Raw genomic sequence first — 23,260 nt, 5'->3', positions numbered from 1 at the left:
CACACAGTGTGCAGGACTTGGTTACAGTGGCCCAAGGAAACTAATACAGGGGACTAATTGGATACCAGTTTCTTCATCATAGAGGGAAGCAGAACTCTCCAAACTCCTTTACCATTTGCCGTCTGAATGACTTTTCCACCTCTTACCTTCCTTGGTGGATATAAGTTATCAGAAGGCAAGTATCACATCTTATTTATTTTTGTGTTTTCCATAGCACCTCTTTAATGTTGAAGTTAACATGCATGTAAGTTGGCAATGAAATTTGGGACCCCAAGTATGGGTAGGCAAAATAATGTTATTTTCTAAAGTTAATATCATTTTATTTTATTTTTATTAAAAAAATTGTTTTAACATTTATTATTTTTGCGGGGGAGAGAGAGACAGAGAGACTCTGTGAGTGAGGAGAGGCAGAGAGAGGGAGACACAGAAATGAAAGCAGGTTCCAGGCACTGACTGCCAGCACGGAGCCTGACATGGGGCTCGAACCCATGAACCATGAGATCATGACCTGAGTCGAAGTCAGATGCTTAACCAACCGAGCCACCCAGATATCCCAATACAATTTTATTTTTAAGTCCCCATTCCATCGGGATACGCCTGGTTTATTTGGGGGTTTGTCAGGTAGGCCATGCTTTTCTCCTCATCCTTCTTCCTGGTGGTATCTAAGTTATGGAGAACTTACAAAGTGTCAAGGAATTGGAGTGCCTGGGTGGCTCGGTCGGTTAAGCGTCCCACTTCCACTCGGGTCCTGATCTCAACAGTTCGTGAATTTGAGCCTCGCGTCAGACTCTGTGCTGACAGCTCACAGCCTGGAGCCCGCTTCGGATTCTGTGTGTCCCTCTCTCTCTGCCCCTCCCCTGCTCGTGCTCTGTCTCTCTCTGTCTCTCAAAAATGAATAAACGTTAAAAAAATGAATCGAGAGATGTGTTCTTTAAAAAGTAAAACAAAAAACAAAGTGTCAAGGCATTGTCAGGCAGGGTACTCGGTCTTTGGTCATTGTTCATCTTTTCTGCAGAATTCTCCTTCATACTGGGTGTTCACCATCTGTCTCCACCTATGTCTGCTCCTCTTTGGTGTGTCTGTTCCTCAACCTCTGCTGATCCATGCAGGATGCTCTATGTCTTTCCTATTTCAACCAGGAGGTCTCTCCAGTCTTGGTGGCTTCTCCCAGTTCATCTGTTCTGACACGAGTGAGAGCATGGCTATACCGGATCTATCCTGAGTTCCTGGGGGTCCTTAGAGACTGTTTTGGGTCTCTCTGTCAAGAAGCATTGTGGAGACATGTCTTTGTTTTCCATTGCTGCCGTAATAAATTGCCACAAACTTAGTGGCCAAAAACAACGCACATTTATTATCTTACAGTTCCATAATTCAGAAGTTTGACGCAGGTTTTGCTGAGCTAACACCAAGGTGTCAGCTGGGCTGAGTTCCTTTCTGAAGGTTCTAGAAGAGAATCCATTTCCTGGCCTTTTGCCGCTTCTAGAGGCCATCTGCGTTCCTTGGCTCGTGGCCCCCGTCGGCCTTCAAGGCCAGAAACATAGCATCTCTCCGACCCTGTTTCCATCAGTAAACCTCTTTCTCTTCTGTTTTCCCCTTCCATGTTTACGATTCTCGTGCTTACATTGGGCACACCTGGATAATCCAAGATAATGTCCCTATTTTACACAAAGCTGATTAGGAACCTTAATTCTACCTTCAACCTTAATTCTCCTTTGCTATGTAACCCAACATATTCACAGGTTCTGGGAATGAGGACGTTAACAACTTGGCAGGGGCATTACTCTGCTTACCACAAACCATTTCTACTTCCCAGTCTGTGACACATGGGGACCGGGGACCTTGTAGTCCTCACCCTGGAAATCAGAATCACTGTCGTCTGCAAGAAACTTTGAGCTTCTGATTCTGCACCTGTCTCTCATTTCTTTTCCTGATCAGGATGTAGAGGCCAGGGCACAGAGAGAGAGAGATCAGAGAAGTTCAGGAACATCTCCTTTGTTGACTCGCCTCCCTTTCCATTAGCCCAAGTAATTTTTAACTCCTTTATAGAGGAACAAATAGATCCTGTAAGAATCTTTCAAATCCATCATTTAGGGAGAGATTTCAGTTTTAAAATGAAAAAGAGAAGAGTTCTATTTATTGTCATTCTCCTCACGCATAAAGCTATATCCTGTCAGTAGTGATTCATTAAGAATCTAGCATGGAGAAAGAAACCCAATATGGTAGCAAGAGGATTTGAGGGGAGGCTTGCCAGAGAGGCGGGCGCCCACCTAAGAAAGTGCCCAGAAGGGCAAGGAGACAGTATAGTTCAAGCCAGCCTTCAGTTCAGCTTGTCTGGTTGACACCTCCTCGTCTGGGCCGGAGATATGGCTGGTTCCTCCCGCTCGGAGATGGGCGGAAACAGAGCAGAGGACTTGTATTCTCATGCACATTTCAATATATGAATGAATTGGATGAACAAGGAATATTGCAGATGGGGATGGAGAGTGAGGGATATTTTTCTAAGGCATGAACCATATGGAAGGAGCTCCAAGCTACTGAGTTGTGACAGTGATCAGGGAGTCACGAGCCAGCTGGCTGCCCTGATCTGGAGGACACGTCTCTTCGCCCTCCAGTCTGTGGTGCCGTCTCTAGGGAGGAAGGTGGCATTGCTCTCGTGTGTGGTGCTGACACTGAGCCAATGCGGGCGATGAGTTACGTCGACTCTCACGGGCCGTGCGGGGCCCACACGGCCTTAGCTGGTGTGAAAGCCTGCCAGCCAAATGAAACGATGATGCAGCCTCATCAAGAGGGAGAACAGTTCCCTTCTCCCTGTATCTGCGGCCCCTCTCTGTCTCCCTCCCTTCACTCACGCAGTACAAATTCTGCGAGCAGACAGGAAGGAGGACAGAAAGGGAAAGAAAAGGAGAAAAGAGGCTGTGGGTATGCCTGTGGGCACGTGTCCATCTTGGGCTTACTCCCTGCAGTCCTGACTTGCATACATGTTATACTGAGTCCTATCAACAGACATAAAAATGGAGATTGAACAACTAATTGGCTACAGCAATTTTTCATGTGTTCTAAATGTTCACAGGATGCATGCTATGCTTACCACTTGCTTTACCATTATTTAAATAAATACTATAAAAGGATTCATTCAACTGAAAAGGATTTTTAAAAAAAACCCAGAATACGGTCCCACAAATACAGTGTGGCAGCTGAAACTCTTTTAGAAGCCAGAACCCCAGCGTGAACTTTGAATTGTGTTACTCGACCCTGATGAAATGGGACGCATCACAAATGCCCTATGTGCTGCAGGCTCACTCTCCCTGTTGGGTCACTTCTACTGCCTCCTTTCCTAGGTGCTCACCTTAAACCACTCCATCACATGCAACCCAAAGTGAATAAATGTTTTGAAAACGAATCGTTCAGGGGACAGAGCATGGCAAAGGAAGAGGGCAGAGGAGGTTCTGAGGCACGTGTCGGCCGTCTTCCCGCCATCTTGGGGTCTTACGACTCATTTCAGCAGAATGAGGTTCTACCAGCTGCCTAGCAGATTCTCAGCCTTAGCTACTATGAACTGATGGTCTGGCAATGCTTCTTGCGTCTCTGTCGTTCCCTCAGCCCCCCACCCCCATCCCACCCCACTGTAAATCTTCTCGTCTACTGCAGGCACAGGCTTTCCCTGGACTTCAAAAAACAGCCAACCCTCGTAAGAGTTGCCTGTACCTGGCAACATGCATCTTTCAACCAGTTTGTAAGTGTTATACTCCTTTTACTTTTGTAGATGACAGCATTGAAGATCAGGACTTTCTAAGAGTTCCTAAACCAGAAAGAGGTAGGGCTGTGATTTGAACCCCAATCTGTTTGATCCTAAGTCCCCATGACGTTTTCACTACTCGTGGTGCATTTTGGAGCATAAATTAGATCTAGTGAGGTCCTTAGAGGCACACGGAACCCAGGTTCTAACTCTGATGGGTTCAGTAGTTGACTCTGCCTGTCCAGGTCTCAGATTCTGTCTGCCAGGGACGAGGAGGTTGCAGATCCCTCGGTTGGCTGTCAGAACAGCTTCCTTCCCTCAGAACTGAGCCTTTTTTTGCTTTGAATACCCTGAAGACCTAAATCTCTTGAGCTGTGATCCGCTTTGGTGTCCTTTCCAGCCACCCAGGTGACATGTCCTAAAGCCGGTTTCCAGCTTCAGAGACTGAGATCTCTTTTCATCGTCCTGCCAGGGTCACGCTTTCTCTGATGGTTTCGAAGCTTCTCGATGGTCTCCAGGGGGAGCCAGAGAGTCATCTGTTGTTTACAGGGAAATAATGAGTCATTAAATATATTTACATACTAGGACTTGCAGGATTTCAATAAAGATAACCAGTGCAGGGTAAAGCTGGTTCCCAGGGAGGATGGGGTGATTCATCACACACTTAAGAAAAGACCAGCCTCATTTCCGCCCCAGCTTGAGGGGAAATGAGCGCTCTGTTCTGTGGCAACAGGTCTGCGAGAGGGAGGGGCCCCACAGCCACAGCTCTGGCCCAGATGAGCCCACCCGTACCAGATGAGCGGAGGCTGGCTTGAACTATGTCCTGCTGTCTCCTTGCCCTTCTCCTGGGCACTTTCTTAGGTGGGTACGCTCTCTCTGGCAAGCCTCCCCTCAAGCCCTCATGCCAACCCCATGCATCCAGAGCCTCAGCTGTCGGATTGACCTCTTTGGTACATTCCTTCCATTTTCTGGAATAAATATGGGACTTGAATCCCAGGGGCTGGCGTGCTGAATCTTAGTTTTCTCTATCCTCTGGGAAGGAGTTTGCTCTCGTGGTCTCCCCTTGTCCAGTGTCCCTCTGCGCCCTTGGCCAGAGGGAGGGTGCAGTCTACTCTTTTTGATGGATCCCACGTGCCCGAGCCATGGGAGGGCCTGAGCCTCCCCTACGTCAGGCAGGAAGGCAAGCTTGGCTGGGATCCTCCACTCTAAGGGGCCTTTCACATTTCCCTCAGGTGTCAGCGCTCAGACCATCCACCAATGGCCACCTGTCAAGGTGCAGCTTGTGGGCAGCCCGCTCTCCCTGGAGTGCATCGTGAAGGGGGAATCAAACCCTTATCTATATTGGTACCGGCAGGCCGAGGGAGGGCCCCCCCAGCTGCTCTTCCGCTCCCTAAATATTGGCCAGGTAGACCCTGAGGCACCACGGAACTTCACAGCCTCCAGGCCCCAGGACGGCCAGTTCATCTTGAGTTCTCAGAAGCTCCTCCTCAGTGACTCTGGCTTCTACCTCTGCGCCTGGAGTCTCACACTGAGCCGGGTGAGGTAGACATTTGTGCAAAAACCCCACCCTCTCCGGGAGCCCTCCCTCTGGGGTTGGGCGGAGGATATTTGGGTTTCTGATTGTCAGCCAATATGAGAACAACAGAATCCAGCCAGATTCTCCTTCACTAAGTTCTCAGGGAGAAGAGAAACGTATTCGCGTGTGGGCCCTGCAAATCGCACACACACGGTCAAGTCCCCAGTGTACGGATGCCTGAGCCTAGGCTGTTACCCTCCAGCCCTCAAAGTGAGCTGGACCCTGCCTCACACCCTGTTCTCTCAAAGTCCCGTCTGTCCACACTGGGGGGTGAGAGAGTCGGGAAACACCTGCAGCGGGATGTGGTGTGGTGGCAGACAGGTGGACAATTATGAAGATGCCGACTCAGGTGACTTACTTGGTTAATTTCAGTCACCTGGAGAGTCTCCTTTTGTTGATCTTTCTGTGGCAAGTAGACATCTTGGGGGAGCTTGGGTGAGGCTTTGCGGCGGGGAGGGGCCAAGGCGTTCAGCCGACTGTTCTCGTGTCGGCTAGAAGTGCGCATTTGTTAGGAGCAGAAACCACACTGAGGGATTTTGACTATTGATTTGGATTTTGGGCTTTTTAATTCGTCTTCCACTGTGTCTCATCCCTTCCCTTGTAGCGAAAGAGGGAGCAGAGAAGCAGATGGTGACCAAAGAGATACAAGAGACAGGAAAAGGACGAGGGCACGCGTGTATGATGCTAAAACCCTAAAAAGAGAAATTATTTGGATGAGCATGAAGGAGAGGAAAAGGCTTCTGGGGGTGGCTGGGAAGAGATGCCACGGTTTCCCTGGCAACCAAACTTCCTTCCTCATCCCTGAGTCCCTCATTCGTCCCTCGTCCTCCTTATTCTTAACAAGGTTTTCTTTTCTAATGTCCCTTGTGCTCCACGAGGGGGCACAAGAATCTTAAAATACTCTGTCCCTGGGATCACTTCATCTGGGACAATTCAGACATTTGTTTTTATTTTCAGCATCATTCGATCTGCAGAGGGAAATCTGAGACAGAGACGGGTAGGGTTGGAGACGGTATTTAATAATGCCCCGGGGCTCCTATCGCCCCTTCAGTATCTACTTACGTATTAAGCAGCTATTATGTGCTGGGCACTCTGAGCCATCACAGGGATCAAAAAAGAAAAAAATGTAGTGCCCTCAAGACGGTGCTGGGCCTAGTCACAGCATGGTTTTAATCAAGGCTCTTGGTTTGCTTTTTTCCCCATGTGTGAGAATATTAATTGACGAAAGCAATCAGTAATGCCATGACCACAAAAGGAAAGATACTTGTACGGCACAAGTTTGGTTCACATTGAAGAGTAAACGATGTTTCAAGCCAATGTTTATTTGTTAACTGATTATTGAACGTTGGTGGAATTGGATCTCTCCCCGAAACAGTGCTGTCTGATAACTTGGAGTTAATAGACTTTAGAACAGGCTTAGTTTCACACAAAAACTGAGCAGATAACAGAGAAAGTTCTCACATTTGTTCCTCTGATCCCCCTGTTTCCTGTTATTAACATCTGACATTGGTGTGGTATATTTGTTACGTTTTAAAAAAATTTTATTTATTTTTGAGAGAGCGTGAGAGAGAAACAGAGTGAGAGTGGGGCAGGGGCAGAGAGAGGGAGACACAGAATCCGAAGCAGGCTCCAGGCTCTGAGCTGTCGGCATAGAGCCCGATGCAGGGCTTGAACCCATCAACCGTGAAATCACGACCTGAGCCGAAGTCGGACACTCAACTGACTGAGCCACCCAGGCGCCCCTGTTACTTTTTATGTCTTACCTGTCTATGGTTTTTGACAAATATACTGTGTCCTGTATTCCCCATGGCAGTGTCCTGTAAACAGTCTTACTGTCCCAGATCTCCTGCACTTCACCTGTTGACTTCTCCCCTCTTTTCCTGATCTTTTCACTGTCTGTATATTTTTAAGGCATTTAGTTTTTGAGGCTAAATTTACTAGTTGTCTTAACCTTGGGCGAATTATATCATTTCTCTTTCCTCAACTGTCAAACTGATTGGATTAAGTATATTAAATGAGGTGATGTCATGTTATAAAGCCCTATTATAGGGTCTGATTTTCAACGGATATTATTTTCCTCTTTTAGCTTACAAGATATTTTGATTCCAACTCACCCAAAAGAAAGACTTATTTTTAAAAAAAAAACATTAAATTTTAAGCTATGTATTAAATATTTTAAAATGCTGAGCACACTCAGATGGCAAGCCCGCGAAATTTTCATCCTGTGTGGTACCCATTCCAATAGGGGTGCTTTCTGGTGGGGTTTTATGCAGCTTCAGAATCCTTCCTAACTGAAAGGGTTCCAGGTAATCACCACTCGTCAGGTGGAGTTGGTAGGAGGGTTAAGACAGATTTTTCATTCCTATAAGATATTCAGAAGTTCTGGAAAACCTCATGAGGGAGATAGAATTTTAGCGAGTGTTAGGTTTTTAGGAGTCTAGTATTTAGATAAACAGAATGTCATTCTCAGCCAGAGTCTGTTTCAGTAGAAATGTGGAGGTCCCAGTGGATATCGTGAGTTCCAGGAAAGCCGTGAGTGAACAGCTCTGATCATTGCACCGAGCGACAGGGAAACGAGAGGACATTAGCAGGTCAGGGGAGGCTAGTCGAGGAGAGACTCGAAAACCATCCAAATTCATCAAGACAAATTCCTATCCTCCACGTTCCTGCCCTAGTCATGACTATGAGTCCTCATCCTTAACGGTTTCCCCATGTCTAAGGGCTCGGAGATCTACAGTCGCCTTAATTTCAGGGGACAGAAGAAAGCAGCCCAGACACCATCTCCCGCCAGGAAGTCACCAGTCTCACTTACGCCTGGGGCAGAGGAAGCTGCCTCCTCTCTAGGAGAGGTGCCAGGACCCCGTTCTTGGCGGACTCTGGAGGTGTGTCAGGAAAACCATTCCCACGCTTGTCATTCCTAGGCCACCGACATGTGGAAGACCCCAAGCTACACGCTGGTGGCCAGCAAAACTCCACGCACTCCTGGGACCGATAGGAAGAAAGCCGGGGCCTCTCTCTAGCCAAGGAAGGTGGGGAAGGCCCAGGTTTGGGGAGCTGGTGACACTGAAATTGGGCTGCTTCGTCTTTTTGTCCAGGATTATATGCTTTGGGTTGAGCATGTCCCAGCCCTGTGAGCTGCTGCAAAGCCGGCTTGGCCTGTTGTAGAGCCTGTCATTTCCTAGTCCCTCCTTCAGGGTATTGTCTCTCTCTGGTTTTCTGTTGTCTCTGTACTCAGGTCTCCCTCCTCCTCTTCCCCAGATGGGGTAGAAAATATCTGTCACGCAGACCTTGCAGATCTTAGCAGTAGGGGACGATGCTTCGAGAAACCCAGGGAGTCAGGCACACAGACACCTGCCCAGATACCCAGGGACCATCCATTTTCAGTCTGTTGATTATCTAGGGCTCTTTTTCCTGTGACTCATTAGCCCCTCTCATTAGATGACTGGAAGGAAGTTGGGGGGGCACAAGCGGGGGTGGGGGCCCATTTAGGGGACAGGTGGGAGGAGGGAGTTGCCTGAGGGATGTGGGGCCAGAAGGGACCCCAGTTGGGTTAGAGCAGTTTTGCAAGCTGTTTTCATTCCTCACTATCTCCAAGGTGCCCCCTGCGGCCTCTGCTGGGGCGGGGGGTGAGGGGGGGTCCACCTCCAGCAGGTGTAGATGCCGGGTTGGGGGCGGGGAGGTCTGCATGGGACACTCAGGTGCCTAGATTCCCCCTCCAGAGGGGTTTTCCTCTCCTCTCTGTAGTTGTATTTTCCACCACCAGGGTGCTCATCTGAGGCCCAGGTAGAAAGAGTGGCAGGGAAGGGGTGGGGGCGGGATGGGGATGTGGTGAGTGTGGTTCTCATGGTCCTCAGAGGGCGGGTGGTGGGGGGAAGGACTTTCACAGGCCCCCAGATGCAGGACCTGGTAAATGTCAAACCACATCCTGTTGTGAGTCCCTGAGATGCTCCAGGGGCAGGTGGGTGTCTGTTGTTACTTGGGCTGATGTTGCTCAGAGATAAACAGCTCAGCAGCCCGCACTGGGCTCAGACACCCCCAAACCTGCCCCAGTTGTCTCCTCAAAGACCCCAACCTGCATCTCTTTACTTCCTGCCTTTGATTCCAGGCCACTGTCCTTTCAACACTAGTTTCTTCTCCTCCTCCGGGGCCTGGCCTCTTTCCTGGAGGAGGGCCAGGGAACAGGTGTCAGGCTCCAGGTGCCGGTTGTTAGCACGGGGTTCCCGGGTCAGCCCATCCCCCTCACACCAGAGGCAGCCTCTGAGGCTCGGTGGCTCAGTGAGTGATTCGGGTCTAGGGAGAACTTAGATCCCCTGAGTTATCTCCCTCATGGTGATTCGGGGCCTGCAGACCTCGGATCACCGAATCAGAAGAGCGGAGTTTGAAGATTATTTAGACATCACTCTACCCCATCTCGTTACTTCACAGACGAGGAGATGGAGGCACAGGAAGCGACATGAGCTGTCCAGGGCCACGCGGCTGCGGACGGAGGGGGACCAGAAGCGAATGCTCTGTGTCAGAGCAGCTCCTGGATCTCAGACGAAGCTCAGAGGAACGTGGGCTCCATACTGAGCTGTGATCTCGCTATGAACGTCATGAGCCACTTGTGTAAGGACGAGAAAGGCGCAACGGTCAGACCTGAGTGGCAGTTGGAGGGAGGGGTGAATACGATGACCACAGCTTTAGACTCCTCAGAAACTAGATGGGTTGGAGAGATGAGCTGACGAACTGCGATAAAATGAAACAAGTCTTCTTGTTTCCCCTCCTCCGCCCGCCCCCCTGCCCCAGAAAGAGAAGAGCAAAGGTCTGCACACAGGAAAGCAGCATATGGCTCATTTGCAAGACCTGTGAGAAAGACCCAGGGTCTGAGTCAAAAGTGAGCTCTGCGAGCGGGTACAGGATGTTGAACATTGCCCTAACGGACCCAGTGTGGACGGCATCGAAACTGAGGAGGCAGAGCTCTCTCTCTCCCCTATGTAGGTCAGAGCCCACCTGGTGCTGCCTTCCGGGCCGAGCACCACGCTTTTAGAAAAGTGGGAGGGTAAAAACAAACATAAATGTTTTCAGAAGAGGGTGGCTGGGCTGAGGAGAGTCGGAAGTGCTCCAAACTGGGCCACCTGAGGAAAACATCCTGTGCGATGCATAGCGTGTGCGTTAATAAGATGAAGCCACCTTATGAAGTCAGGGTTGTGATTCAGCCCATTTTATTGGAAGGGAAGCCGAGTCTCCAACGTGATCGTATAGCTGATAAGAGCATAGCTGAGGCTGGAACCTCGGTGTCTTTGGCTTAAAAGTCTATATTCTTTGTTGTCATCCTGTTCTCCTCTCTCTGCTGTATGCTTTCCCTCCTCTGCACGCTCAAGCTTTTAAGGGTTCTGCTCATTCTCTCACAGACGTGTGGACTCAGCTGGGGTAGGCTTGCTAGCTGTCACAGGAAGTGTTCTCATGGGAGCACCATGATGGCCAACGAGGGGCGCTACAACGGGATGGATGGATACGCAAACAGGATAGAATTCTTCATGAGAGCCATCCGGTGATGAAATGGCCTGCTCAGATGGGGGGTTCTCTGTTCCCAGGACAGGTCAAGCATAACTGGGGGGGTGCAAGACTGCAGTGCATGCTTCCTTACCACCCAGAGTGTATATGATTCCCCGCCCCAGTCAAGAAGAAGTCTTACCGTGGGAGTGAGGGTTCCAGAGGACCGAGCTGGAATCGCTGGAGTGGCCCAGGACTTGGGCAGGAGTGGTCATGCCCAGGACCACCCTCAAGCCACTATCTTAAAAACCACTTCTTTATGTCAATGAGTTTGACTGGGAAGCAGTAGGGCCCTGGGGTTCAGTCTCCTGTGAAGACCACACTTCATACTCATGGAGGACAGCTGAGATAAGTTAGAGCTGGCTGATGACACTATCCTGGGGAGATAGTCACAGCCGTGGGCTCATTTTCAGGTCCTTCTTGTTGACATACAGATCCACTCACTGACCTCTGGGACCCCATGTTTCCCAAGGAGGGAACCCTATTAGGAGTGAAGTACAAAAAAGTAAAGATAGTGGGTGGAAATGGAGGAGAGTCCCAATGTAATTGGGACTGTGGGCATGTGGTGAGCAGAGACTATGTCCTCTGTTGGAAGGACATGATTCAGGACATGGTTCGGTGCTGTCACAGTAAACCCTAAAGAGAAACAGACAGGTATATTATGTTAAGGAACCCGGGGACCTCAGCTCCATAAACACAGCTCGAGAGAAGAAAGTCTCCAAGATGGGAGGGGAGGATATCCAACTGTGGACTGAGGCAGGAAACATTTTGTTTGGTTAACATCTCAGATTATGGGTTATTAAGGCCAAGCAGTCACCCTTCTGGTAACTATGGGAGTCTGCCACAAGCAATGGGAATGAACCATAATTAAAATTGTTGTCCAGGCTTTATGGCCTTCCAGGCTCTGTGTCTTATACGGGCATAGAGTAATTTCCATGGACGGGGCAAAAGTGAACCGGGTGATGAAAGTTTGAGAAGAGGTCAGTGGGTGAGCAGAAGAGCAATCCATCCATATGTCAGGCGTCATGCTGAGAATTGATATGGGTGTTGTAGCCATTTGTGATCTCCACCAGCATCTGTTAGCACCCCTAAATGAAAATATGTGTAGGCATGAGCGTGTTTTTGTGGTACACGTATAGTTTCAAGAGAGGGCTCAAGTACCAGTCCTCCGTTCTCACATCAATGATCTCACGAATGCTCCTCCTACATAGGACATTTAGGGCTATGTGTCACACTGACTGTTAGGGGCTGAGATCAGTCAGGCTGCCCTTCCCTGGGTCCCTATGGAAGAAGAAAAATAAGGAAATGTCTTATGGCAGGAAATGGATATATTAGTATCTATCAGGATCTTCCCCCCACCTTGTTCTACAATCCTATTCTCTTTCTTCTCCCCCCTCCCTCCTCCCTAGTTATTTACTTAAGAGAGAAAAAACATCTTTGTCTCTTGGATGGTCCCAGCACCTTCTTCCCCCATCCCCGTTGCCCAGCCTGTGTAGCTTGGCCATGAGCCATGCAGTAGGAAGCTGTGTGGGTCTTTGACGGATACTTGTGCTGATAGAAAAATTCTTCTGGGCAAGTGACAGTGGCTTGAGCAGCCCTTCTCCATAGGAATCTCATCCCCCACCAGGATGTTCTTCTGATTACATGACCAGTTGGATGCTCCCTTTTCCCTCTTAATTTCTAAGTAAATCTCTAAAGGTCACAGGGTTGAGGTTCTTTTCCTGGGGAGCTGCCCATGACGAGTCTGGCTGTGTCCCAGCGATGGTGAGAACTTGGGGGCCCTGGACATCCTCCTAGAGATGTTTTGCTTCTAAGTTTCTTCATTCAGTAAGCATGTTTTGCCCCTGTACTGGTCTCACTTGTGGAGTTTGTCCCTAGATTACCTTCTGCCCACAGGTTTCTTCAATGGGATGAAGTTTAAGTGAACCTTGGGTTGGAACAGGCAGACAGGCCTGGGCCAATGATGAGTTGCTTCAGTGCTGTCCCATTACAGGGATAACTCTGAACCCAGAAACTCTTTGGGGGCCCCTTTATTTTTATTTTTTAAAAAATTAAAAAAAATTATTTATTTTTGCGAAAGAGAGAACACAAGCTGGGGAGGGACAGAGAGAGAGGGAGACAAAATCTGAAGCAGGCTCCAGGCTCCGAGCTGTCAGCACAGAGCCCGACGCAGGGCTCAAACTCACAGACCACGAGATCATGACCTGAGCCGAAGTCGGATGCTTAACCGACTGAGCCACCAGGCACCCCACTTGGGAGCCCCTTTAATTGGAAAGGCCACATATCCTACTTTGCCGGGACAATCCTTATTCACCTCCTTTGTCCCAGAATCCCGTCTCTCGCTCTCAGTAGTGTCCCCATTCATGCAATAAATGTTAGGATTGCCTTACATCTAACCTGTCTTTGCTCAGTTTCACCTGGGGAAGGATGGATGGGATGCCCAGTATTGGTTCCGAAAGACCTACTTAGAAACCAGAGAGAGGGACAGAGGCAGAAGAAGTTAACTTCCTAGTGCTGGGAGTTGAATACTGGGGAGCTGGGGGGTGTTGTCTGAGGGAGACAAGAAAGCAGCTGTAAAGATTTGGGGAAGGAGGCTCTCCTTGGGTCAAGCGGGCTGTGGGGTGGGGACTAGATGACATTTGTAACTTTCTCCATCTCTATTACGTCTCCTGGAGCGGGCAGGTAGAGACTCATTCATCCTCCAGAGGACATTCCTTGGGTCCTCACCTCCGCCCACATCCTCCCAGCTGCCAGTGCCCCTGCTCAGCAGGCCCCCTATGAGGATCACCAAGCCTGCAGGCCCCATTTCCTGTGGGGGGGATCTCCTCTTCCCACCTCCCCTCCATCTCTGTCCTGCTCTTGCTCAGTCCCCCTCACTTCTCTGCGCCCACAAATGCCTGTCCTCGATGCCCTGTCCCCGGCCACCCCCTCTGGCCCACACAACACCCTCCTCTCTCCGAGGCACATTCTTGTCCCTTCTGTGCCTACTGTCCCTGGCCCACCTTCGTGAGGAAGAGCCATGCCTGTCTAAGCATGGGAGGTGCTGCTCTTCTAGGTACTGGTCTAGGACCTAAACCCCCCCATTTGGGGGCTTCTTAGTCATTATAAAAACAAATGAACAACAACTAAAAAACTGCTGCTGTTTGAGAAATCTAGAAATAATTACAACTGATGGGAAATTGCAGGCGTGTGAGGCATTCCCAGGGTCACCCCCACCCTTGGCCATGTCCTTTCCTGGCCTGTGTGAGCTGGGTCTAGAGAACCCTTAACCACCCCCCTCCCCGGTTCCTAGACACTCAGTGCAGTGGGATGAATAGCGTCCCCCCAGAATTCATGCCCACCCAGAACCCCAGAATGTGACCCAATTTGTAAACAAGGTCTTTGCAGATGTAAACTTTTCATCTCTGGATGAAATCCTTCTGAATTCAGGGTGTGTCCTAAATCCAACGGCTTGTGTTGTAATAGGAAAAAATAAGGGGGAAATCCAGGCCCAAGAACATGGGAAGAAGGTGATGTGCAGACAGGCCTAAAGTTGGAAGGATGCTGTCAGAGCCAAGGGCCACCAAGAATGCCAGAGGTGGGAAGAAGCAGAGAAGATTCTCCCCCCTGGAGCTTCTAAAAAGGGATGCGGCACTGCCCACGCGTTGGTTTTGGCCTTCTGGCCTTCAGAACAGTGAGAGAATAAATTTCTACTGTTAAAACCATCAGGTTTGTGGTTCTTTGTTACTGCAATGCTAAGAAACAAATACACCCAGGGATCAAGGTCCCTTTACTCTGTTACTGTGGGTCTTGGGCTGGAGGTTGGGGGCAGCTACTCCAACGTCACCCGGGGACAGTCACACCCCTCTGGCCACTACTTGGAAAGAGCTTCCTGAATTTCCATCTTCAAAAGAATGTGCCGCATTTTCCCGGCTTACCAGCCATTTGATCTGCGAACGGTGGCTTCCTTACCAGTGGAGTAGGGAGAATGACACCTGTTTCTAGGGTCACCATGGGGATGAACTGGGGCACCCTTGTGCCTCGTCCAGCCCCAAGTCTGGAACCAAGCAGGCTACCAAAAAGGGATGCCACCTTCCTCAATCTTTCTCAGCTTTCAGACTTCCTTCTCACCCCTTTCTGCCTAAGCCAGCTTATCTCCGGTCTCTCTCCCCAGTCTGTGCCTTCTTTCCCCTGGTGCATCCCTCCCTTCCCCTGGTGCAATGTTCTACCGCAGTGACTGTGATTTGCATGTGAACCCAGAGTTTACCCCAGGAAGATAACTGTCTCTGCCCAGGCGGATGTGCTTGACGGGCTGCATTTGGGGTGGCCCGCTCTCCATCCCACTGAGCGAAGGGTCACTCAGGTGTCACACCTCAGCCCCTACCGGACCCCCCCTCCCCCCTCCCCCAGGGCCTGCCTCCACATGCCCCACTTCTGTGAGATCTCTGGACTTCACTTATCAGGGGTTTCAACTCTGTGCCTTCTTCGGGATTCTTCTAGATAGGCAGACTGGAGCTAGGTCTGAAGGAGGCATTAAGAACAGACGTGGATAAAACCTAAATGCATAATAAATGAAACTTGAGTCTCGAATTGAGAAATGACCAAGCATTCCAACACACAGGTTGCCCTGCCCTGTGCCCCATGCCAAGGTGGGGTTAGGGCTCTCTTGTGCCCAGCTCCTTACCCTGCAGACCAACCCCACACACCGGGAGCCTGGAATGGCTGGTGTGAATCAGGGAGCCCATCCTCCCTCAGGATGAACGGGAGGAAGCAGCATCGCTTAGGAAGAAGGGTCAGTGGTTTCATGTGCCAGAGGGGTGGTGCCTTTGCTAGGTCTTTGGAGGGCAGAACTTCACAGACACTTCTGAGACACAGACAGGCCTGGCACGACGCTTTTTATTGTTTTAGTCTCTTTCAGTGTCAGGGCTGAGGAGCTCAATCCACAGGGAAGTGGGGCGAAGGGACAGATAACCCGGCAGGAAGGAGATAAGAGGCGGAGAGAGAATCACGCTTTTAGAAACACAGGCTGGAAGCATGTAAAGGAGAATCCGGGGTGAGGATTATGAACTCAGGATACGCTTTTGGAGCTGGCCTCAGGAATCCTTTCTCTTGCCCTGAGGAAGAGAGGGCATTGTCAGGGTCCCAGGGGCCACAAACAGTAAGAGAACCTGACTCTGCACCTGACTTGGGGTACAGCCGCTGGCTCTCCCCATCCTCTGGTGCCGCATTCTGTAACGTTCTCCCCAGTCTGGCAGCCACCTTATCATTTCTTTGAGACACAGGAAATATCAGGCCCGGGTCGGGCTCTGCGGTCCCCTCACATTCCAGGTTCTACCCTCTCCCTCCAGCCTGCCCTCCCCGTCCTGCCCGCCTCCGTACCTTGGCCATCAGCACGAGGATGCTGACCAGCAAGGCATATAGGGTGGCCTTCCCCAGCAGGATCTCATAGAGGATGGTGGCCGACAGGACCCCCTGCTGGTAGGACGCTGTGGGTGGGAAGGGACAGCACAGAGCTCCCTGTGAGCCAGTGCCCCTGGCTCCCCCTTGCCCCCAGGGTCCAGGGGTGCCCCAGCTCTGGTGCCAGGGAGGCAGAGAGGAAGTGGGGGAGAGGGTCACTCACCCGAAGTGAAGCCACAGTCTGCAAGAGAAAAGGGGGAGAGAAATGGATGAGAGACCCCATCTCCTAAGGCAGAGGAAGAGCTGCTAAGTCGGGCACACCTGAAACTAACCCGGTGTCACCTGTCAACTGTACTCCAGTTAAGAACGACACGAAGGTCACTAACATGACAGGAGGAGTCCGCCTCGCAGGTGGGCACGGACTCCCAGGCTCAGACCAGCCCGCTCTCAGGCTGGACGGTCCCTCCTGTGCTGAGCCAGCGCAGCCTCGTCATCCCTGAAACCCGTGGAATGTGGTGGCACGGGGGTGGGGGCACCCCGCTCGGAGCTGAGCCCCACGGGCTGGGACACTGAGGGGCCCCAGCGGCAAGGCCCTGCGGGGCTGAGGATGCGGGGGGGAGAGGGGAGTAATGAGTCCGAGGGGCCCGCTCACCCTCAGAGTGAGCTTTGGTCTTCCCGCTCTGCCCCACCCCACCCACCCCCCATTTTCTGCATCCAGTCTTTCTGGTCTCCTGCCTGCCTGGACCCCCTTTCTGTGCCCCAACTCACCCCCTGCCCATCCCCCCGGGCCCCCCGCTCACCTGCTCTGCCCCAGGTGTCGGCACTGACGTTCTGGGTGACGGGTTTGGCCTCGGGGTAGTCCCACTGGTCATCCTTCCCGAGCCCGTGGAACTGGACCTGACAGCGGAAGTGGTTCCGAGGGTTGTGCCAGAAGGTGGCGGAGACCCTCAGCCGGCTGCTCAGACAGTAGCTGGAGCCACTCGCGCTGGACTGTTCCTTGTAGGGCTCAGGGTCCGTGCTGACCCCGTCGCGCACCTCCTTCCCGTTCACCCACCAGCTCAGCTCCACGTGGTCGGGGTAGAAGCCTGTGGCCAGGCACACGAGCGTGGCCTTCAGGGTCCTGGAGATCTCTGCTTCTGATGGTTCAAACACTGTGACCTTGGGAGGGCTCACCTTTTTTAGGTCCTCTGTAAGGGAAGAGGGGTTGGGGCCAGGCCTGGTCTGAGAGCTGTCTGGGTTTGGAAGGACAGTGTGTGTGTGTGTGTGTGTGTGTGTGCGCGCGTGTGATGGAGAGGGAGACAGAGAGAGACAGAGAGAGACAGAGACAGAGAGAGCTGGAAATGGGGTCATCCTAAAGCAAAATTATGGAGTTGTAGGTCCTGTGTGTTTGGGGGTCACTGTCCCATTCCTCTGTCATTGTTCTCCTGCCTTTCCTGTCCTTTGTAGTTACCCTACAGACATTTTGAGTAATGTCCCTTCATTAATGTTATTTGATTTCTTCTCCATCAGTAAAAGCTCACCTGTCTACATTTCACCATATTATGTAGTAGTTATTTCAGGGGAGCGAGCACAGGATTGGAATCAGAATAATAGGATCCAAATCCTAAAACTTGACGTTGCCCACCACTGTGACTTTCGGATGATGTCTTAATTTCCCTGCATCATTCTTCCTTCTTGTGAAGGGAGGATTAGGACACTGACTCTCCAGAGGGGCTGGGGGGTTTACGTGATGTAAACATTCAGAAGGCTCCCGTCCTGAGCCGGTGAATTGCATCTGAATCTAAGAGGCTCAGGTGTAATGGGGAACTGGGGATAAGGAGGGCATTTGGGGGCTGGGGATTTTCTTCAGATGACAATATACAGATGGCATAGGGTCGTGCACCTGTGTGAGGGTACACTTTTGTTTTATGGTGTGCTCATGAGAATGTGAGATTTTCTGACTTTTTTTTTTTTGAGGTTCATGAGGTCATCCTAGCCATTCATCTGCCTTCGGGTACCCCCCAAGGTTCCTAAGCTCAGACGGAGAGCAATGTCTCCTTATGTCAAATTCAAGGATTCTTCAACCTTCTTTGCTCTTTTGCTTCCAAATGTTATCCCTTTTTTCTACCAATCAGCTCCCTAAATAAGCATCTGAGATCCTCAGAGCAAATTCTTGCTAGCAGTTGCTTTGAGACAAGTTTTGTCCTGAGCGTCTCCTCTGCAGAGTCTTGGGTAAAGGCCCAGGCCACCTTCTCATCAGCCTGGCTCACTTCTCCTGGGCCTGCTCTCCATTCATTTTATCCCACTCCTTTGCTTTCTGCTGATTTTTTCGTTTGTTTCTTGGCAATTCTGTTAAAATGCAAAATCTCATTCTTATGAGAATCTAGTTTAGCCTGGAAGATGGAGAAAATGTTCTTCTAGGGGATGCTTCACATTTCTAGGGCTGTGACCTAACTTCCAGGGCCAGCCTCATGGGTGTGTGACCCGTGTTCAGGACCCCACGTTTACAAAGGCCCCACTCTTGGCTTCCCGGCTGCTGTCACCATCTTGAAATTCTTAACAAGAGCCTGGCATTTTCCTTTTGAGCTGATCTGGCCTCCCAACCTGTCAGCTTCCTCTCCCTGCGAACGTCTACTTGCTAACTGCCCCTATGTCCCTAGGTTTTTCCTGGCTGACCCAGCCTGAAGTGCTAACAGGCTAACTAATAGCTATACTTGCCCAGCTCCATCAACCTCCCTGGTCAGCCTGGCGTGTTCAGTCTTGTCTCAAAGACCCTGGCTCTGGAATTGTACCAGCTTTCCTGGGGCACCCCTCTGACCCCCTCATTGGCAAACACTCAGTTCTTCCTGCAAAATTAATGATGTCCTTTGAGCCACGTGTGATGTTTACTGGCAGGACAAACAGGAGCTGGACGGCACTCTAGGGCACTGTCTACACAGCTCCTTGTGAGGCCGGGTCACTTTATCCTTCCATGTTTGTGAGTCCCTGCGGGGTGTGGGTGAGCTTGCCTAGGTGGGTGTAAGTTTGGTACCAGTGAGCCTCTGTTTGTATCCGCTCTGTGGGTTGGACTAGCCTCAGGCAGATTTGTGAAGTTTCTTTCTTGTTCCCAGTCCACCTCTCACATATAGCCAGGCCTCCTCTCCATTATCCACAGGTCAAATCCTGTCCCTCCTTTGGCACTGGGCTCACCCTCTGCCCTCACCCCCCAGGGACCACCGAGGGGAAGGGTGGGGAAGAGAAGGGCTGAATGATAACAATCCGCCATTGCCGAGTACTTGACCTACAGGGTCCTATGTCATCTGCACAGCAATAGTAAGTGGTAGGTATTGGTGATGACATTGTAGAGGGGACCCAGCTTCACACAGATTCATCTGCCCAAGGTCACCCGCTCACTAGTGAGCCAGGGATTGGGACCCAGTTTTCTCTGGCTCTAAAGCCTGGTCTTTCCCTCACCCCTGCTGATTGCAGGAATCTGGCCTTTCCCCGGGACAAAGTTTAGCCAAGCCCCACTGGCTCCAGCTTAATGACAGTCTAACTGCAAATAGTGCCTGTTGTCATCAAAATAGTCCAGGTTCCTGTACCAGTCTTGTGAGTTTCTTCCCCTCTGTGGCCTCAACATTCTCAGCGCCAGGGGATGTTCCATCCAGGTGCTTTCCAGATCTAGGAGCTTGGGATCCCCCTGGGAAGTTTTCTCAACCCACAAACACCAAGTCTGCATTTCAATGTATGTTTGGGACAAATGAACTCCTGCCCACCTGGGCTGTTGAACTTGGTGTGAGGTCTGAGATTTCAGGCTGGGGTGGGGGTGGGGGCAGAGGGAGACATGAGGGGTTGTGAATGCACCCCCCCCCCCCCCCCCCCCCCCCCCCGGGCTGAGGTTCCAGTCCAGCCCAAGGCAGGACTGGTGCTGTAGGCACACCTCAGGGGCCTCCCGCTTAGGAGAGAAAGGCAGGGGGTTAAATCTAATTTTAAATGCTGAACAGTAAATCAGGGAACCCTGCTTGTTTGATGCCTTCCTTCACTATTTTTCTGGCCTCTCTCTTCCTCTCCCGCTTTTCATCCCTTTCCTCCTCTGTCCAGCGGCCTCCCCTCCATCGACCCCTCCAGGAGCCGGCTAGGCTGGGTGCCCGCCATCCCTTGCTGGCCCTGCTTCCCCCCCCCCCCCCCCCCCCCCCGCTCCAGCTCCCAGCTCTGCGTAGCAGCTACATCTGCGCCTCCCCCAGCCCGGAGTTTCCCTTCTCTGTCTGGTCCTCTAATCCGGTGGCCCTGAGTCCTAATCAACCCTCTCGTCCCCCACTCACCCTGGCCCTAAGTACCTCCGGAGCAGGAAAAGAGACCTAAAGCTCCCTTTGCCCTCCGCCTGGTTCCCGGCCGGGAGGACCCGGTCCCCGCCCCCCTTGCAGGGCTGGCCGCGCAGATGGACAGCGCGCCCCGGCCCACCAGCCCCTTCCACGGGGACAGAGGGGCTGGGACGGGGACGCCGGTGGGGGGGGGGCAGACTCCCCAACCTTACCTAAGACGGTGAGCCTGGTGCCGGGGCCGAAATAGCGCTCGTAGGAGCACAGAGGTCCAGCCCCGCACGCAAACCCAGCAGCGCCCACCCCGCCTCTCAGCCCTGGCCGGCGCGGGGAGCCCGGCGGGCGCCCAGCGGGTGCCCAGGGGGTGCCCAGGTGGTGCGCAGGCGGGACCGGCCCTGGCACCCGCCGCCTTCCCTCCCGACCCCGCGACCACTCACCCACGACGGTCAGCCGGCTGCCGGCCGAAGGTCGGGGCGGAGGCTGCACAGCCCCGGGCCCCCTGCCGCGCACCCGGCCGCCCCCCGCCGCGCTCACCTAGCACCGACAGCCGGGTTCCGGAGCCGAAGTACAGAGGATTTTGGCTCACAGCCCCCGGGCGCGGCACAAAAACAGGCCCGCCCCCCTGTCCCCGGCCCCGTCGCGTTCCCCGGCGCCCCCCGGGCACCCCCGCTTACCTAGCACGGTCAGCCGGGTACCTGTGCCGAAATACTGAGTTTCTGTGCTCACGGCCCAGAGCCCCAGGACAAAAACCCGGCGCTGCCCTCTCCCGCCAGCCCAGCTCCCTTGCGCGCCCCGCACCCGGACCCCGGGAGTCCCGGCCCTGGCGCTGAGCCCCGCCTCTGAGCGGGACCCCCAAACGGAGCCGGGCAGCTGCCCACCTCTCCATCCCACCCCGCGGAGCGCTCGGTCCTTACCCAGCACGATCAGCTTGGAACCAGCCCCAAAATACAGCTGCCCGGTGTTTGCACGGCCTTGGGAACCCAGACTCAAACCTGCCTTCCCGGACTAGGGCCCAGGAGGGGCCAGCACCCACTCCTTGAGAGCCAGGGTCGGTGCGGGAGGTGTCCAGGCTGGGCAACGCACCCTCCCTCCCACCTGGAGCTTTCTTACCTAGGACAGTGAGCCGGGTCCCTGGCCCAAAGTGCTGCTCATTATTGTAGCACAGTGGGCAGGGGCTGCCAAAAATTTCTGCTTCTTCCTACTTCCCTTGGCACGAGCTGAGGGTGCAGTCTTCTCCTTCCCAGGCTTCTCTCTCTCCCCACTTAGGGAACTAGCCTGACATAGTAACCTGGATACTGCAGGAGGTCATGGCCAATTTGCAGAGGAGAATCAGCTTGGCTTGGGGACAAGACAGTGGAGGTGGAAAATGAATGGGGATTGGTGAAGGGTGGTTTGGGCTGGAGTTAGGAAGTGTTTCAGGCTAGACCCCCGTCTCTTAGTACTTACAGGGCCTGCAACCTCTCTGGCCTTAGTTCCTTCATCTGAAAAATGGGATAACATCTTTCCCACAGTGTTGTTGTGAGTTCTTCACAAGTAACACATGTGCAAGTACTCTGTCAAGGGCGAGGTTTGTGAAAAGTGCTGTGTGATGATCCCACTTTGACACTTCCTGGGAAGCTGTCTGGAACAGGGAGATACAGAGGCGTTCCCTGAGTCCAGGTCCACGCGAGCGCCCATCAGGGACCAGCTCCCGAGACCTCTCCCAGCCACGCCCCATCCAGGAGTGTTCCCTGGGCTGGGTGCGGATATTTGCTGAGGCAGAGCTTTTTGTAAAAGCACCTCCTCTACCTGAATCATTGTGTGCTGCTCCCACCCCCACAATGTTACAGCGCGATACAAAAATATTTCCTTCCCTCTGGCCCCCTCCCCCAACCACCAGGCAGAGACAGGAAGCACAGGTGGCAGAGGGCTAGTGGGGCAGAGAGGCCCCTTCACGGAGGCATACACCACTCTGAGGAGACCTATGTCGCCGGGTCTCCCCTCTGGGACTCACTGTGCCCACCTGCACAGACTGGCATTTATAGTGAGGCGGGTGGGAGGAGCCAGGAGTGGAATCCACAGAACAGGTGATGGCAGCTTGTGGCATGGGGACAGACAGCTGGGAAACCTCTGTAACCCCCCGGTGCTCCCTGCACTAAGCCCAAGCTCCTCGTCCTTCGTGTATTGCACACGCAACATGAGCACCTACTATGTGCCAGGCCTCGTGCTGTTTGCAAGGACCTGAGCCTGCCCTCAGATGAGCCTGCACCGACCTCCCTAACGTCTTTTCCCTGCATTCCCTGAACCTCACCTCTGGCTAAGCACCCACGAGCACCTGGCCCTGTTGTTTCGGCTCTGGTTCATGCCTCTGACTGCCCACCACCACCCGCCCATGCGGATGATCAGACCGACTCTTCTCTGAAGGGTTTGCCACCTTCTCAGACTCCTCCCTGATGATCCCAGTGGGAAACCGAGAGCTAGCCTCTGGCTGCATTTTAGCAGACAGCTCACGTTGCCATTTCAAAGCATCACTTTGTATTTCAACGCTTTCTATACATGAGTTCCCCCCTCATGGTCAGGGAAGTGACTTGAATATCTTTATTTTCTTGGGGGTTAATAGCAGAACATTGCAGTGATATGGGCTTAATGAGTGAGTTAGCGCATTTGCACTATTAGTGCACTATTAGTGCATTCATACATATCAGCATATATATATACAATATATATTATATATGTGTTGTAGATACTAAAGGTCCCTAAAACCAAGTATCAGCCCTATCGCTA

General features: G+C 52.2%; 2 gene segments (V, D, J or C); one reads left to right on the top strand and one right to left on the bottom strand.

Annotated features, from left to right (window-relative positions):
• The first annotated feature begins 3,320 nt into the window (after positions 1-3,320).
• Positions 3,321-10,622, top strand: LOC109269159 (T cell receptor beta variable 30-like). The segment is given in 4 exon segments: positions 3,321-3,733; positions 4,470-4,597; positions 4,969-5,273; positions 9,738-10,622. Coding segments are annotated over 3 exon segments (492 nt in total).
• A 5,079-nt stretch (positions 10,623-15,701) lies between these two features.
• On the bottom strand, positions 15,702-22,583 carry LOC109268872 (T cell receptor beta constant 2-like). The segment is given in 6 exon segments: positions 15,702-15,937; positions 16,203-16,309; positions 16,444-16,461; positions 17,021-17,407; positions 20,935-21,031; positions 22,491-22,583. Coding segments are annotated over 6 exon segments (723 nt in total).
• Positions 22,584-23,260: the final 677 nt, after the last annotated feature.

The sequence above is a fragment of the Panthera pardus genome, unplaced genomic scaffold, assembly GCF_024362965.1.
Source record: "Panthera pardus isolate Hobbes unplaced genomic scaffold, ASM2436296v1 HiC_scaffold_8, whole genome shotgun sequence".
In the NCBI taxonomy this organism is placed as follows: Eukaryota; Metazoa; Chordata; class Mammalia; order Carnivora; family Felidae; genus Panthera; species Panthera pardus.
The sequence above is the reverse complement of the archived record's forward strand: the minus strand, read 5'-3'. Positions and strand labels throughout refer to the sequence as shown.